This window comes from Microchirus variegatus (assembly GCF_963457635.1).
Source record: "Microchirus variegatus genome assembly, chromosome: 2".
Classification (NCBI taxonomy): Eukaryota; Metazoa; Chordata; class Actinopteri; order Pleuronectiformes; family Soleidae; genus Microchirus; species Microchirus variegatus.
The window spans coordinates 27023815-27040319 of record NC_139803.1 but is presented as its reverse complement, the minus strand read 5'-3'; the positions used below and the strand labels follow the sequence as shown (position 1 = coordinate 27040319).

At 40.1% G+C, this 16505-nt stretch overlaps 1 protein-coding gene across 1 annotated transcript in view; it reads left to right on the top strand.

Moving 5' to 3' along the window:
- Window positions 1-8794, top strand: part of LOC310940926 (solute carrier family 24 member 2) — a gene marked incomplete at both ends in the record, with an annotated part of 40555 nt that extends 31761 nt beyond the window's left edge. Inside the window, 6 exons of the mRNA XM_083905984.1 lie at window positions 279-377; window positions 1709-1791; window positions 6256-6390; window positions 6648-6737; window positions 7619-7785; window positions 8545-8794. Of these exons, the coding sequence (XP_083762110.1) occupies window positions 279-377; window positions 1709-1791; window positions 6256-6390; window positions 6648-6737; window positions 7619-7785; window positions 8545-8794 (824 nt within the window). The remainder of the gene's footprint in view (window positions 1-278; window positions 378-1708; window positions 1792-6255; window positions 6391-6647; window positions 6738-7618; window positions 7786-8544) is intronic.
- Between the last annotated feature and the right edge of the window lie 7711 nt (window positions 8795-16505).

Here is a 16505-nt window from a genome sequence, read left to right as displayed (position 1 = left end):
TAAATAAAACCAGGAGTGTATCAGTCCTTGTTGGAGGCAGCCAGAACATTGCAGGGTCATCAGTACATGATATGTGATGTTCTACTGACTGTTGATTTTTTGTTCCACTGGCACTTTTGTGTGAAACCACTGCCATGCTTGCTCTGTGTGTTTGAAATGTGACCCTTCTGTCGTCAAAGGTGACAAAGGAGCGCTGACTGGGATGAGGCCACGAGGCTTCGAAGATGCTGCGGTGTGCAACGCTTACTTTTTCCCTTTTTTTTGTTTTTTTTTTACAGGTAAATTTCGAGAGAAGGCCTCTATCCTTCACAAGATCGCTAAAAAGAAATGCCAAGTGGAGGATAGTGAGAAGGCCAATGGAGTAGCAAGTCGTTCAGGTAAAAATATGAAAAAAAATTTGCTTCGTTTGTCGTCAAGGGGGTCACACAGAGGTCATTTGGATACACTAAATTGACCGTAGGTGCAAATGCTAATACAAATTAAGCTATTTATAAACACAGTGTGTGAAAACAATTCAATTCAATTGAATGTACATGGTCAAATTACCCTATTCCTTATTACTGATTTTTAGATGATTATTTACAAAGATCAGCTGTGACTCAGCCTGACCTGGCTTTATATTTCCTCCATGAGTCATCGGGACCGTCCACTCAAAGAGTTAATGAGCATCACGTCCGACATTAAACAAGCATGACATTATCAAGAACTGCCAAATTGATTGCAAGTGTTGTCTTCAAGCAGTATTTAAATCAATCCCAGTCCCTGCCAAGTGTTATTTATGTGTGCTTTTCACTTGAAAGAGCACCGGGCCAAAGGAGAGACAGGAGGCCAGAGGAAGCGCTTTCATGGCCGCAATGTGGTCGGAGCAGCAGAATCAAAGAGAGACGGAGATGTTTATCAACAGGAGACAATTATGCTAACGGCATCACATTAGCATATTAACATTTTAATCGTGATGTAATCATTAAATGCATGACTGGTCTTTCAGGCCTCAAATATTTCGGATTTGGTATCTTGTAAAATATTTAATTGTCAGTATAATGTGGTTTGTCACGTTTTATTTTGTAATTTCAAAGAATTCACACAAGGTTACATGTGTTCGAAAAAAAACAGTTGCATTATCGATCCGAGAATCTTCCCGATTGTGTCACAACGCACACTTGGATGAACGCAATTTTTCCACGGCAATTATTGCTTTTAATCATCCGATTACATGCCGTTCAGCTCTTTGTGTTTTAATCAGGGCTGTTAATTAAGTCTGGCCTCAAATGAAATCAAGTCGTATCAGCCACCAGGAAATGATGAGGCAGAGGGAGGGAGGTAACATTCACACACAGACCTTTTACCTTTTGTCACCAAATTACTCAACTTTGCATGCTCTGTATTTTTACTGTCATTTTCAATAGGTTCTCCCAATTTAACATGTTCTCATTCGTTCAGATAGATAGATAGATAGATAGATAGATAGATAGATAGATAGATAGATAGATAGATAGATAGATAGATAATGTCTCACACTGAATGAGACGTTTTCTCAATCTCGCCGTATAGGATTATAAAGGGTTAATAACTCAATATTGCTAAGATGCTTTCTCCCACCTCTCTGTGCGTCATAACAAGTAACACACCCACACGTCTATTTGGAGCGTTAACAGCTTTTGTTCCTCGCAATTCTTTTCACGTTAATTATTCCTCTGACATCCCACAGATAAAAATCTTCCCAACAGCTCCAGCGTGGAAGTGGAGGTGACACCACCCATGAATGGAACAGTGGGGCAAGAGGGAGAGACGGTAAGTCGTCGCAGCTCACGCACTTTGCGCAGACAAGACAACAGAGTAACAAGTGCAGTGGAATAACTAAACTAAATAAATCAAAATATCCCCAGCCAGGTCATTGGATCGCGGACAGGGAAAAGTCAAAAGGACTGCTATAAAAGTCAGACTTTGATAAATATTTTATGCCTCTCATCTGTGGCTGTGTTCCACCTTGAGCGTGATTGATGCAAAGGTTGCGCCGACGACGGCACAGGTCACTGTCGCTGTTAATTTCCCAGCATGCACTTGGGCGAGTTCTTCCATCTTCACGCAGGCCCTGCCAAAGACCTGCCTCCTCCCACTGAGTTCTGTAATCACAGTCCTCACTCACCTGCTGCTCCCCACCGCTGAGCACTCCAAACGAAACACTCTATCACACACACACACAACACACACACACACACACACACACACACACACACACACACACACACACACACACACACACACACACACACACACACACACGTGTCACTCTTGACGTACAGCCAGACACAGGGAGTCTCACAATGACACCTGCAGCTGTTGCACTGGCATGAGCGATGACGGTGGGACACAGTGACCTGCACAGCCAAGCAGACGGGGTCCTCGTGGAGAAGAGGGCAGAGATTCAAAGTGGAGCACTGTGCGGAAAAGGTCGTTTTTCACGAGTAACACTGCTGCAACCAAGATTAACCACACATTTTCTCTCCAATACGGTTAAAATTTGCATTTTCATCCTTGTCCCCAGTGGCTGAAATATGATGAAAATTAAAAAAAATTATTATCTTCTTTCCATAGGATGTTAATGCTGCAATTCATACAGTTGGTGGTTGTTGTTAATGTTGTCATTTTGCTCTATTTTTATTTTGTGAACAGAAACAGACTCGGCTCAGCTCTATTGAGTTTTATTTTTGTTTCTCCATTAGGGGTAGTAACAAATAAGTCAACAAGACAATTCCCATGATCCCATTCTGCTTCCTGACGTCATCAACCCACAGATTGTGTTATTACTGTTATGATTTAGAGCAGTGTTCCCCAAGCTTTCTAAATGGGGACTCACTTTTCCAACATGGCTGTCTATTGACCTCTAGTAACCCAAATAATAATATAAATCGTGTCAAGATCAAATTTGTGCATAATGTAGCATCCAGCCATATCTGTAACACCTTATTTTGAAGCAGTAAATTAATCTTGACATGGTAAATTAATGAATCATGCAAGTGTTAGCAAAAATCATGCATATTTGTTTGGAGACCCCAAAAAGAATTCCCCTGTGACCCATCTGCGGGTCCCGCCCCAGTCTTTGGGAACACAGATTGACATACTGTGCCTTTATGGTATGTAGCAAGATAAAGGACAAACTGAGTTTGTCTTATTTGTCCTTCAGTTTTTCTCTTTGACAGTGATGTTATTTCAAACAGTGGCCTATAAGCACCTGCATTTTCCCAACAATCTCACTAAAGGATGAAAAACTAATTTCATAATCTGCCTTAATCTTATGCAGTTTACCTCAATGCAGGCTACTAACCCGCTATATGCAATGCACAAATAATCATGTGTGTTGCGGAGATTTTTATAAAGGCTTTGCAAAGGAATTGTAATAGATGAAATAAGGCCAGCAGTTTTTTCATACAAGTTCTCCATGTTATTATGGACACAGATTTTAATCTCACACGATCCTCTTTTGAATCAAATCCCTGTGTTTTCTCGTATATTGTGTCATACCTTTGAAACACTATAGTTATTGCAGCACTTAGACATACAGTATTACGCCTACATAAAGTTTGAGCAGTCTATAGATATTGTTCTCTTGTGGATGCATTTAGGGGGAATCTCAGAATAGTCCACAAGCTGATTCACAACATGGTTGTGTGTTTTATCGATTTGTTCCATCGCACTAAGTTGTTTACAGATTGATCTCCTACTCCTGGGTTAATAATAGTTTTTACTGATAAAACTGTCGTCGCTTCCCTGAAGCAGAAAATATTTGTGTCTGTGAAAACAGAGGCGATGCAGCCACCATTTTAGACTTGCTTTGAAAGTGGGGAAAAAGGTGGAAATAGACAGAACTCAGAAAACCAGCTTTTTCAGGTGATGATTCACGGTAATTTGGAAGAGCTGGATGCTTATTAGCATGGCTAATTCTCATATGCTGCTATTTTTAGACATCTGTGCCACAGCGCACCTGCCTGTGTCAGCCAGGAAGTAGATGGAAAAGGCTCCCACCTTTATTTGCCGCCAGAGGCTCCATCGTACTAATTGTTCAATTCCTCCAGGGTGACTTTGCAACCGAGATTCAGGAGTAAGGGGGTAAAAACCTGCAGCATTTTCCCACCTCCCCCTATTCATATATGTTGAATAAATTAATTTGGTTTTCATTTAATCATGCGAAGAAGTAAAACCAAAAGGATCTTGTGACTCATCCTACCTTCAAAAAAACACTCTGCCTTGTGTGTTCATCTTTTGTTTCATCTGATTTGCCTTTCTTTTGTGAAATGTGTGAGCATTTCAGCTCCAGATGTAGCAGATGCTTATATTCACGATGTGGCAGCTGTTAAAAAAAAAAAAAAATGTTTTCAGACAAAATAGTCAAGCCACTACAAGAAAGACCAACATTTTCATCTCATATCATCTACAGGAGCAAGTAGCGTTAAAGCAAGAGAGAGCAAATGACGTGATGACGTGGCGTCTGGGAAATGCAACACTGGCTTGCCCAAGATCCCAAGGACAATCTTTTGGCCAGATGCAGAGTGTGATGCAAATTAATAAAATTGGATGCCATAGACAAGCGGCTCTTACAATTTGCCCTCCCATCTTAAGTTGTGTCAGCACATTCAGGTCAACCGAGGTGTGGGAACCCTGACAAACGCATAATGTTTCACCGTTTCTGTTAAGCAACAGCATCAACACAACAACAACGGGTCACCTAAAGTTACGCACTGCAGCTTTACAACAGATTTGCTGCCTTTTTCCAGCCGTTTCTTTTTATTATTATTATTATTGTACAACCTTCTTGCCTCACACCAGTTGCCATAGCAAACATTTCCCTCTAGGAAGGAAAAAGAAAAATAGCAAATGTCACACCTTCCCTTGCAGTGCAGTAGTGCCTGGTAAAAGGCAGTGCCTTTAAGCTTAGCATTGGCAGCATTGCCAACTGAGACACACTGCAGGGCAGGAAAGGCCCCCAGAGGGGCTGGCATTTGGTAGCCAAGTCGGGAGTAGGGAGCACTAGCTCTGTGGGGTACGTGAGCACAGAACGCAAATGAAGCAAACCATAAAAAGACAAATGACGCAGGCCTAGTGTGCATTGTCAGCATGAAACCCCTGGAATCACCTGCATGTATAAGACGTATCCAGCTAAGAGCTGAGGAACTACAATCAAACACAGCTTTTGACGTGTCTGCAGTCAGATCATCATATCTTACATGGTTGGGGAAAAAAAAAACACTGAGCCTCAGGTGTCTGGTTTTGGGGGCTTTTAACAGAAAACAATGCAGCCATCTGGATATGCAGAGGAGGAGGAGACGTGAGGATGTTGAGCATTAGTAATGCAAGCACTGCCTTTTGTTTGGCAGCTCTGATTACCAAGGTTACCAGGCGATACTCAACAGCAGTCACAGCAGGGACAAGCTCCATATGATTCAAGAACTGTGCATGAGCTAACCTCTAGGACTGCTGCTTCACTAAGACTTAATTGATTATGTGGAGGAAATGATTATTAACTGAGTAACATCTGTCTGGTTTTCTGATGTATTTATTTTTTCTTCTCTGTTCTGTTGCCTAACACTCATAGGGCAAGAGGCAAATTCTAAGTCAGTGTATTCTGCTGAGGTCTGCATGTGCGGACCTGTTCTCTGCAGGTCCCCAAAGCTCTTATCTTCCTGTTTAATTGGATACAAAGGGACCACATGCACCTTTCCAATCTCTCAAAGGCCTTGTTGTTGTACCTGTAAAATCTACAAGCACCGGACTGTTTAAAAAAAAAAAAAGTCTGGGTTTTTTGATCAGCGTGCACAAAAGCTAAGCAGGTAAAATAGAGTGACAACACTGTTGTCTTTCTGTCAGTGTCTGTCAATTGATGCCGATCCGCAGACATGTGGCAGTCTTTTGCTCGCTTGGCATTCCAGCGACAGGTCCAATCAGACCCCAGGGGTCTGCCGACACCAGCACCAGCAGTCAGTCATGATGAGGCCCTGATGCCTGGAGAGACCGGGCCCTTCAGGCTCGGTACAATCTCCCAAATCACAGTCATCAGACTCCTCTGTCTCTGCAGAGCAAAGGCGCAAGCACCCAGCCATGTCGTGGATTTCTGCTTTTGACTCACACATCCAGAAAGTGCACTTGGCTGGCTGCTATATGGATGTGAATAACATTATGTCCATTTATTAAGCTAAATAGAGTCTTGGATTCTCATGAATGTTCATGCAAAAAAGTTCATTTTAAATTGTCTCCTTTCAGGCCGAGGATGAGGAGGAAGAGGACCAGCCCCTGAGTCTTTCCTGGCCTGAAACTAACCGCAAGCGGCTCACCTACCTCCTCATCATGCCGATAGTCCTCCCCCTGTGGCTAACGCTCCCCGATGTCAGGAAAGCGGTATGTGCTGTGGGCAGGATGGAACAGACTGAGACTTTAGACTGTACATAAAAATGGACGTACTCCAAACACTTGAAGCATCCAGATTTGTGATTCGAGCAGCAACACAGGACAATAGTGTGATCCTCTAAATGAGAACATAATTGACATCCATTTTTATGTGCAGTCCATGATTAAAAACGAACAGGAACTAAGTTAAAACAGTGTCATCGGCCTGCTCTCGATTAACCAGTGTGTTTTTTCTTCTTGTCCTTTAGTCTTCAAAGAAGTTCTTCCCCATCACCTTCTTGGGTGCCATCTGTTGGATCGCAGGCTTCTCTTATATGATGGTGTGGTGGGCTCACCAGGTACAAAGTTATTAAATGTGTATTTCTGCTTGGTCATCACAGCAGTACAATCACCAAGGATGGATTACTGAACAGGCCTCCCAGGCCCAAGGGCTCAGGGGGCCCTGCAGCCAAAGCCTCTGCGCTACAATGTTATTCATCACAATATTTCAATTGGCCCCTCAGCCAAATAACACCCCCTGTAGGCTGTGTTAGCTCAGTCAAATGACAAAGAATCAGTGATATGTCTAATAGGGGCCCTCAATCATATTATTATTAATATTAGCCAGTTGTTGCCTTACAAAAAGCACATAGTGGTAGGCCTTCACATGTTTTTCTTTAGCAAAAATCAGATGCTCTTGTTATTGAGAATATAAGCTTAGTGGTCTTGCCAGTAAATCAGAGCTAAGCTTATATCGTGATTGTTTTAAAGATATGCAAATTGACATTACCGAGTATTTAAATGGGCCACACAGTTGGTGTAGTAGTTAGCGCCCTTGCCCTTGCAGCAAGAAGACCCCCTGCATGGAGTTTGCATGCCCGTGTGTACGTGGGTTTTCTTCGGGTTCTCTGGCTTTCTCCCACAGTCCAAAAACATGCAATATTGGGATTAGGTAAATTGGTCACTCTAACTTGACCGTAGGTGTTAGAGTGAGTGGTTGAATGGTTGTTTGTCTCTATATGTGGCCCTGCGATGGACTGGCGAACTGTCCGGGGTCACAGCACCGGGATAAAGTGTTCCATAATGGATGGATAGATAGTTAGAAAATTATTGACTGGCAGGTGCCGCAGGTTCACACGGTCACTTAGATTAAGGCAATGCAAGATGGAAAATCACTTTAAAATCTATATTTCTTTTCATCTTTTAAATGTACTTTATTTAAAAGGAAACTGTTTTGCAGGTTGGAGAGACCATTGGGATTACAGAAGAGATTATGGGCCTGACTATATTAGCAGCTGGAACCTCCATCCCTGACCTCATCACCAGTGTTATTGTGGCACGCAAGGGGCTTGGTGATATGGCCGTCTCCAGCTCCGTTGGCTCCAACATCTTCGACATTACTGTCGGGTATGCTGTCTGGGCTTAATTTGAGTCTGTGCATGCCTGATCTTTGATTTGTAGATCAGTGTAAGACATGTTTTAAATCCAGGGACCAGAATGCTGTGTTTGGTGAAATGTATTGTGCTAGATTTTGCCATTTTGTCCTATAATTACACAGTGGTCAGCAACTGTTGGCCCATGGGCCAAAATTTATTCGCCATCTTCAGTTGTTGGCCCCGCAAATAACTTCAGATTTTTAATTAGTATTTTAATTAATCAATTATTTTTTTTAATTATTTGCTTGATTATAAAAAAATAAATAAACACTGCTGTTGTAATCAATAGCCACGTTTTGAAATAAAATGTGTGTAAAATAACCATCAGCATATGTTCGGTTAAAAGAAGAAGCAGTAATTCTGAAAATTTAAATAATGTTTATGGCTTGTTACATTTTTGCGTTTACAGGCAGGTGAACAAGTATACCGGTAACACTTTACAATAAGGGTACATTAAATAACATTAGCTAATGCTTTTATTGTGCTTGTTACAGCGTTTACTAATGTTATTAAATGTACTTTCTTTTATTTGCATTTATACTCCTTGAGACCTTAATGTAATGTGGGTCATGCATCAGTTCATAAATGCATAAGCATGCTAAATAATTTTACATGAGCACAATTTACTATGTTGATCTTTATTAATGCTTGTTTCCCACGCAACAGTAATAAATAGTAATGATGGTTTCTGTGGGACAGCGGCAAGTAACACATGCCTGTGTGTTCGCAGACTGCCGTTCCCATGGCTCCTCTGGTCCTTCTTCAACAACCTGCAGCCAGTGCAAGTCAGCTCCAACGGCCTCTTCTGTGCCATTGTGCTCCTCTTCCTCATGCTCCTCTTTGTCATCATCTCCATCGCCGCGTGCAAGTGGCGCATGAGCAAGCTGCTCGGCTTCATCATGTTCATGCTGTATTTCGTCTTCCTGGTGGTCAGCGTCATGCTGGAGGACAGGGTCATTTCCTGTCCGGTGTCTGTCTGAGGACCGCCAACCACCACCACCTCCAGTACAGCCATTTTTATTGTCACTCCCACTTTGCGATCCTTTACCCCAGGAATCAAGGAAGAGCTGGAAGAGAGAATATTCTAAAAGAAATATGAGAGAAAGCATTTAATCTACGGCTGTTTACATCTGACAGGTGGTGGCAGTGAGTGATTCAACCAATTAGGGCACAGGACTTTACTCGGCTGATGTTATTTTTTACTCTTATTATTATTATTTAATTAGCAGGTGAGAGGGATTGTGCGTGTATCAGCCAAATATAGAAACATTATGCATGCCATTAGTCTCACTAGATAAGGGGAATAACCTCTTGTGAACTTTGGGGGTGAGAAAAAATACCTGAAACATCCACTGGATTAAGCTTTTAATAATAAATGCAGTGACTGAGCTGAAATTGTGAACGTTTAACAGACCAAGATGCCGTCGGCGAGCGTGAAGAGGAATTAGTGGACTGTTACTATGTGGATGGAGAGTTTGTGTCCTGTTACTGTACGGAAAATATTATTCTCTGGTGCTTTGCACCTGAGCAAAAAGGGAGGAAAGACTCTTGATAGACAGACGCAATTCATCATGATTACTTTTTTCATGAATTCATCCAAGTTGAACGGGTTGGAACCTTTCCTTCCTCCACAATGTTTTTTTTTTTGCCACCATTGAATGTTTCTTCAGAGATTGTTTTTTTTTTAAATTAATTTTATGAAGTTAAACGTAGCATTAGATGTACTGTAGCAGTATTAACTGGCGTAGAGTTCTGACAATCTGCTCCTCTTTCTGATTGTACAGCCATTCTCGTGCTTCAGACACACTCACTGATCGAGACAAGTAAAAGAGGCCTGATGTTTAGCAGTTTAGCTTCTCAAAATACATGCCCAGTTTGGTTTTTAAAAGAAGCATGAGTAAGTTTGATAATTAAGTCAATGTTAAAATAATACATTTGAAGAACTTAACAGTGTTAAAGCCTCATGGTTTCCGAAGACTAGTATCAATGTGTCGTGGTTCACTGTAGAACTGGGCTAGTCAAGCTCCCGGGGTCGTAGTTTCGAGAAATCAACTGCATGTAAGAAAAAAAAATACTAATCAACATTTGATAAAATTGTTACCAAACTGTATACTTTTTCAAACATCAATCATAACTTCTTAATGCAATCCAGTGCTCGGTCTCTATGTAGAAAATGTCCAAATGTATGGTCAATTATATCTATCAGAATTGTTTCTTTTCTAATGAAAGGTGCTTTTTTTTTGTGCATGTGTGCAAACTCATCTGAAGACACCACACAAAAGATATCCCTTCAATTTATCTATGACTAGAGGTGATACTACCAGTATGTTGCAACTAACAGAAAAAAAAAAAAATATATATATATACATAAATATATATGTATATCACAATCTCTCTTTAAGCCACATAGAAAGTGGATCACATTTAACAGCAATATATACCATGCGTGTCACTGTTGAGAATTGCACCCCCATCCTATGTGTCTGTCCGTTTCCCCAAAAAACGGGCGGCCCTCGACCAGCCTCCCCCACATGTAACCGCTGGCCAGAATCACCCACTTTACTTTAACACAGCCATTGTACAGCAGCTTCGTAGGAACACTGTAACTGTAACTGTAAAATAGTAGTAAATAGAGTGTGTGAGGAAAAATGCATGCAAGGAATATGGGCTGGTGCCCCAGTGACTGTACAGCCGGGCTAATCCAACCATGTACATTCACTTTTATGCATCCATTCAGAGATGAACACCAAGGACAATTTGTAAATATAATACTATCTTTTTGCAACAAAAAAAAACTAAACAAAAAAACAACAAATTCTTTGAGGGTTTTTTTTTCTTGCAGTAGTGGATGGAAACAATATGTAACGTGGATTTACTGAGCAAAACGCAACACAAGAGCATTTATTTTATAGTCGGCTCCGCATCAAATTTGCATACATGATAGCACGCCTGTTTCTGCTATGAAAGGAGGGCTTTAAAAACCACACTGCCTCCTCTTTTTCATTAAATGTAGGATTTTGTGACGTTGCCACCTCAGCCTACAGGTTGCAAAAGCACAGCAAAAGAAAAACTATGGTCCCAAACACATATGTTGTTATTCATTTTGTGCTCTCATATTGTATATTTCCTCCACCAGTATTCAAAGATTCAGTTTAAGGCCCACACTTTTCCTCAATTTGATGATGTCACCTCTAATTTCTGCTTGTCGCGCTCCTTCAAAAAAAAAAAAATGTGTCGTGAGAAAGTACAATTTAAAAAGTCAGAACTAAATGTAAAACTAGCCGGTTAGCTTAGCTCAAAGAAACAAAATGGAAACGGCTAAGTCAGGCGAATCATCTGCTAGCCGTAGCTTCTTATTTACCATGCTAACCCAAAATTTAAAAACTGTAACGTTGTCAAGTTAAGATATAATTTGCTCGCACATACTTTCCGAAAAACCCTCTATTTTTTTCCTTTCTCTTAAGTGTCCATGTTTTCGTATTTGTCATCGAATGAATGGTGACAATAAAACAGACAAAAATAATAATCATTCTCACACACATAAAATGCTAAAACTGGTTTAGCGGGTTAGCTTAGCATCGGTTTTTGGATTCCAGACAACAAAATGACTGTGAAAGCTGACCACTTACGAACATTCTTGCACTGTACATGTTTCCATTCTCTCAGTGTTAGTGTAAGATTTATTTAAAGTGTACATATATACAGATGCAATTTAACCATATAATCTATATGTGTAAAAGAGACATGTCTCCTCATGTAAAAACACAAAGTATATAATGAAACGAATAAAGATGATAATTGAAATATGCAATAGGCTATTGTGTTTCTTGGTAGGCATACATTGTTGTGTATTGAGGGTTTTTTGAAGTGATGGTTGCATTGTGGGACATTTTCCCTCTCGTTGTACTGTGGTGCCTTTCTCCTCTTGTATGTGGCTGAGTTTGTGGAGTAGGGCGCCCTCTTGAGATCAAACTCTGATACTTCAAGTATACTGCGTGTACTTGAAATTGACAAGTTGAATAAGAATGTGCAGCGTTTCCCTGGAATGACTTGTGCAACATAGCTTTATCAAGTATCTGCAACACATTTTTCCTGGGAAGGGTGTTGTTTACTGGAAACTAGTCCCGGATATTTGGGAATCACCCACTGCAAACACATCTGTTTGCGTCTGTTTGTCCGTCCGGCTAAGGTTCAGGTGAGTCCAAATCACCGCTGAGTTATTTCACATCTTAGTCATTTATATTTTTTACGCACTTGATTTCCAGTTTAAATGTTTGAAAGTGAGCTGCCTTGCATAATACTGATAACTGAGAGATATACGGTGCTATTCTTCGGACAAATGTAACACTAAATTGTGAATATAGTTGTGTTATTTCCACCAAAGCGTCACTCTTGTGTGGTGATACTGAACTGAACTATGTATGTGTATATATATATATAATGTATATATATATATGTATATGTATATATATACATATACATATACACATGTATATACAGTATGTATACATGTATATATGTATACATATATATATACATGTATATATGTACATGTATATATGTGTATGTATGTGTATATATGTATGTATGTATATATACACACATATATAATAATAATAATAATGCATTATATTTGGAGGCGCCTTTCATGACACTCAAGGTCACAAATGTGTATATGTACATACATATACATATATATACACACACACAAATGGAAGTAATTGTAATTTATGATATGATGATATGTAATGTAATCAGGATTCCTATATGCCTTAATGCTTTTATTTTCATATAGTTCTCAATTGTTTATATATATGATTTTGTTCTGTTTGCTTTGCCTTTAGTTTCTGTTCTGTTTTGGTGGAGGAGACGAGTTTGTGCGAAATTAGGGAGAAGGTTTTTTTTGTTTATACATGTGCGATTTTATCTCTGCTGACACATGAAGTTGGACTGTAAAAATAATAATAATTTGTGGGTCAGTGACATGTTAGTGGAGTCAGTGGGACTTCCCCCCCCACTCACATTTTACAACAGACTAGCTCACTTTCTAAGTTATTTCCCAGCAGTTAATAAACTCCACATGGTTGTGAACACAGGGACAGTCAGGGGCGTCTTGTTCAGAAAGCCAGACTTTGCTCTGTGACATCACCTCCCTGCTGTTACAGGGTGTGCTTGCATTTGATTCGAAGAGAAAGAAAGAAAAAAAAGTCCTGGCCAAATCTTGCGCACTGACTCAGTCCTTTTCTGAGTGTGGCCGCACAGAGGCCTGACTGAGCAGACTTTGGCTCCAGAGTGAGAGAATAGCGACAGAATAATGTCATATGCAGGGCGAGTCATCACCAAAAGTGCTGCATTTAGCTGTTCTTGAGGATTCACGTGGAGAGCAATTTTCATGAGTCCTCACAAAACAGGGTCTCAGTGGACCTGAGACCGTATGATGACTAACAAGTCTGTCTCTGTGCTGATGTGAAGTGCGAGTGCTGCACATGTGGCTCTGTGATTCAGCCCGGAGAATGTCTTACAGAGAGTGTTTTGGTGAAGAGAACACGATGAACACTATTAGCTACTATACAGACCAAAAAAGTACAATAATAGTGAACAAGCAGCGATGTGTCATGATGACAGTTCTTCACTGAGTCAGGAACAGTGGAATGTCAGCAAATAAGGAGAAGGCACAGCACTTTCTGAACAGTTATAAAATGTAACCGTCTTCAAAACCTTTAAAATTACATTTCATCTTTTATCCTGTCATATACATATACACGTAGTTATAGAAATGGCTGCAAAAAGGTCATCAGTGACAAAATAATGTGTGGAATAATTTACCTAAATTGGGATGTGTTTGGATAAAATGTTATTTACTATATATTTTTTAGATTCGCTGTGTAATTGTGTGTGTTTTGTGCTGCTTTCTGTGTATTTTACGTTCTTTATAATATGGTTATATGCAGAAGTGATTCCCAAAAACTGGGTCAGGACCCACAGATGGGTCGGAGGGGATTGTTTCATTTGCAGTATTTTTTACCAAATTTTAAGTTAAGATTTATATATATTTATATATATATATATATATGTGTATATAGGGGGTATATAGTGTGTTTGCGGAAAACTTTTTCAAAATGACAAAGAACAAGATCGTTTTTGTTCCATTCCACTCTATTTCCGTGTGTTAATTGCAACATTGACCATATATGGCATGGTGTTGCCCTCAGGCAAAGAACCACATAACCGGACCTCACACAAATTTGTCTAGCACAGGGTTAGGGTTAAGGTTAGGGTTAGGGTTAGCTCCTGTCATGATTTACGTAAACACTGAGGTACAGTACATCTGCACAAATTGAAGTGTTGGAAGAAACTGGACACACAATTGACAAACAACCATCCGCTCTTACACTCACATACAGTATACGGTCAATTTAGAGTGTCCCGATAGCGTTTTAATCGGTGCTGTACCGTGTTAATGACGTCGCGAAAAAAAAGGACAATGGTTAGACTCAGCACAGGAAGACAAAAGGTTCCCTCAGAGTGACTCAATCACTCTGAATCACAAAGCCAATGTGCCGTTCTGCTCTGAAATAACTCCCCTGTGATGATAAGTGGGATCATTTCTGAACAAACTGCAGGAGCCTTTTGTCTTTTCAGTGACGCCATTGCACCTTTTTTCACAGCTTATTATTAAAACTGCTCCGTCGTGTGTCTTAATTCTCGCCGCTTCGTGGCAGCTATAACTGTTCCCAGGAAGGAGTGCCTTCACCCAAGTGGGCCGACCTGTTGGTTTGAAAGGCGTGGATATCGTCACATCAATGATAACTCCTTATTTTCTATTTACAGTTCGGTAACCATGATAAACAAATGCTCAACTACGCGCAATGGAATTGTTAACCCTGTCAGGCCCTGCAATTGTCTTACGCTCTAATTTATTTGCTCTGTGGGAGTTGGCAGGTGTGGCCCATGTCGACACCTTAGGATATGAGTCATCGCCGAATGTGCTTATGTCAGCTTTGGGACTGTCAAAAAAAATAGAATAAAATGAATAAACATATTGTGTGTGTGTGAGTGTGTGTGTGATTTACTCTGATGAGGCCATGTAATCGGTGGGAAAGGACTAAAAGGAGTCTGATCAGTGACTGTCAACTCCCAAAACCTGATCATCAGTTCATATAAATGCAGGTGGTGTTTAGTTTGAAGGGCAATCTGTTGCATTCCAAGTAAAAAGTACCATTACAATGAAGGCGAAACACTCAATTATAGGTAAAAGCAGCAAAAAGTAGTTAAAAATCACTGATAAATGTTATCAATCTGTGGCAATAAAAAAGACATAAGCGCTAGGTTGACATTATGTTTTCATATCACATTTATTCTGTCTATTATTTGAATGTCACTTTTATTCCTAATCTGAAAAGTACTGACAAACAGGAAGTAAGTTGGGTAAAAAGTGCAGTATTACGTTGGGAAATATATTTGCAGGAGCTGAAAATGTATCCCTGAAAAGACACAGATGTTCTTTCCTCTGGCCGGTGACTCTTCACCATCATGAATCACGTATGTTCAAGCTGTAAATCCAGTGATTTGACAATTAAAAATGTGCCACATCGTAGTCTACTTTGTATGCGAGGCAATGAGCGAGAGCTGGTAACAGTTACGGCTCATGAAGTGACGTTTTCCTGTTCTGAAGAGCCACCGCGCTCTGGTCTAGACTGGATTTGAATCACTGCGTGTGACTCATTCGTGGACCAGAACTATGGAGTCACGGTTTAGTTTTGTGCGTGTCCATCAGAAAGTCAGATTTCCACTGAAGTGGGACTTTTATCATCATTCCAATGTCAACCTTTCACTTTTACAGCAAAGAGTAATATCACTCATTATTTGATGCGAAAGTGATCTCTGAAACTCATCAAAATGAAAATGCATCCATTTTCAATTAATTTAGTAGATTTTATGACCTGGACATAAGTTTAAGCTTCTTTAAGCTAAAAAGAAAATTCCCCCAAGAAAGGAAGGAAAATGATTGACAAACTTTGACTTGACACCCAAATAAAGCAAGTGTGTTTTTTTAAGTGTGTTAACCATTCATTTTTTTACAGTGTAGTCTCATTATTTGATGAGAATTAATGTATTAAATATGTTAAATGGAAAAATTTATTGCTGCTGACTTTTGTGATTCAATTATTATTATTATATTATCTCATTGTATGAGGATAATAAATTCTTGAGAACTCATTTGAGAACCACATTATTATATATATTTTTTTATATTATTATTATTATCATCATTGTTTTTGACAATTTTACCTTTTTTTTCTTTTTTTTTAATTAATGTCTGTGACCATTGTGTATTTAAATCTTTGAGAATCCTATGATCAGTCACTCCTGAGTGGGGGGAAATCAGGTCAGTGTGTGAAACCTCGTCAGCTCCCAAAGGTGGAGGAAGCCACGCCAGCGCTGTGCCCATGCAGCCAAGCCCAGAAAACACACCTACCCCACCGCCCTGGGAACTGCCTTGCACAGTCATCCACTGGCTCTCTGAACACGAGTGGGCGTTTTTTTTGAAGCGAACTTTTATCGCTTCCACCCTCAGCCTACTTTTAATTCTGCTGACGCTGACAACAGGACAACATGGACGAGGACCGAGGGAGAGTGAGTGGATTCTCGTTTTTACGCACATGGAGCAACAGGTAGGCTGGATCTGTA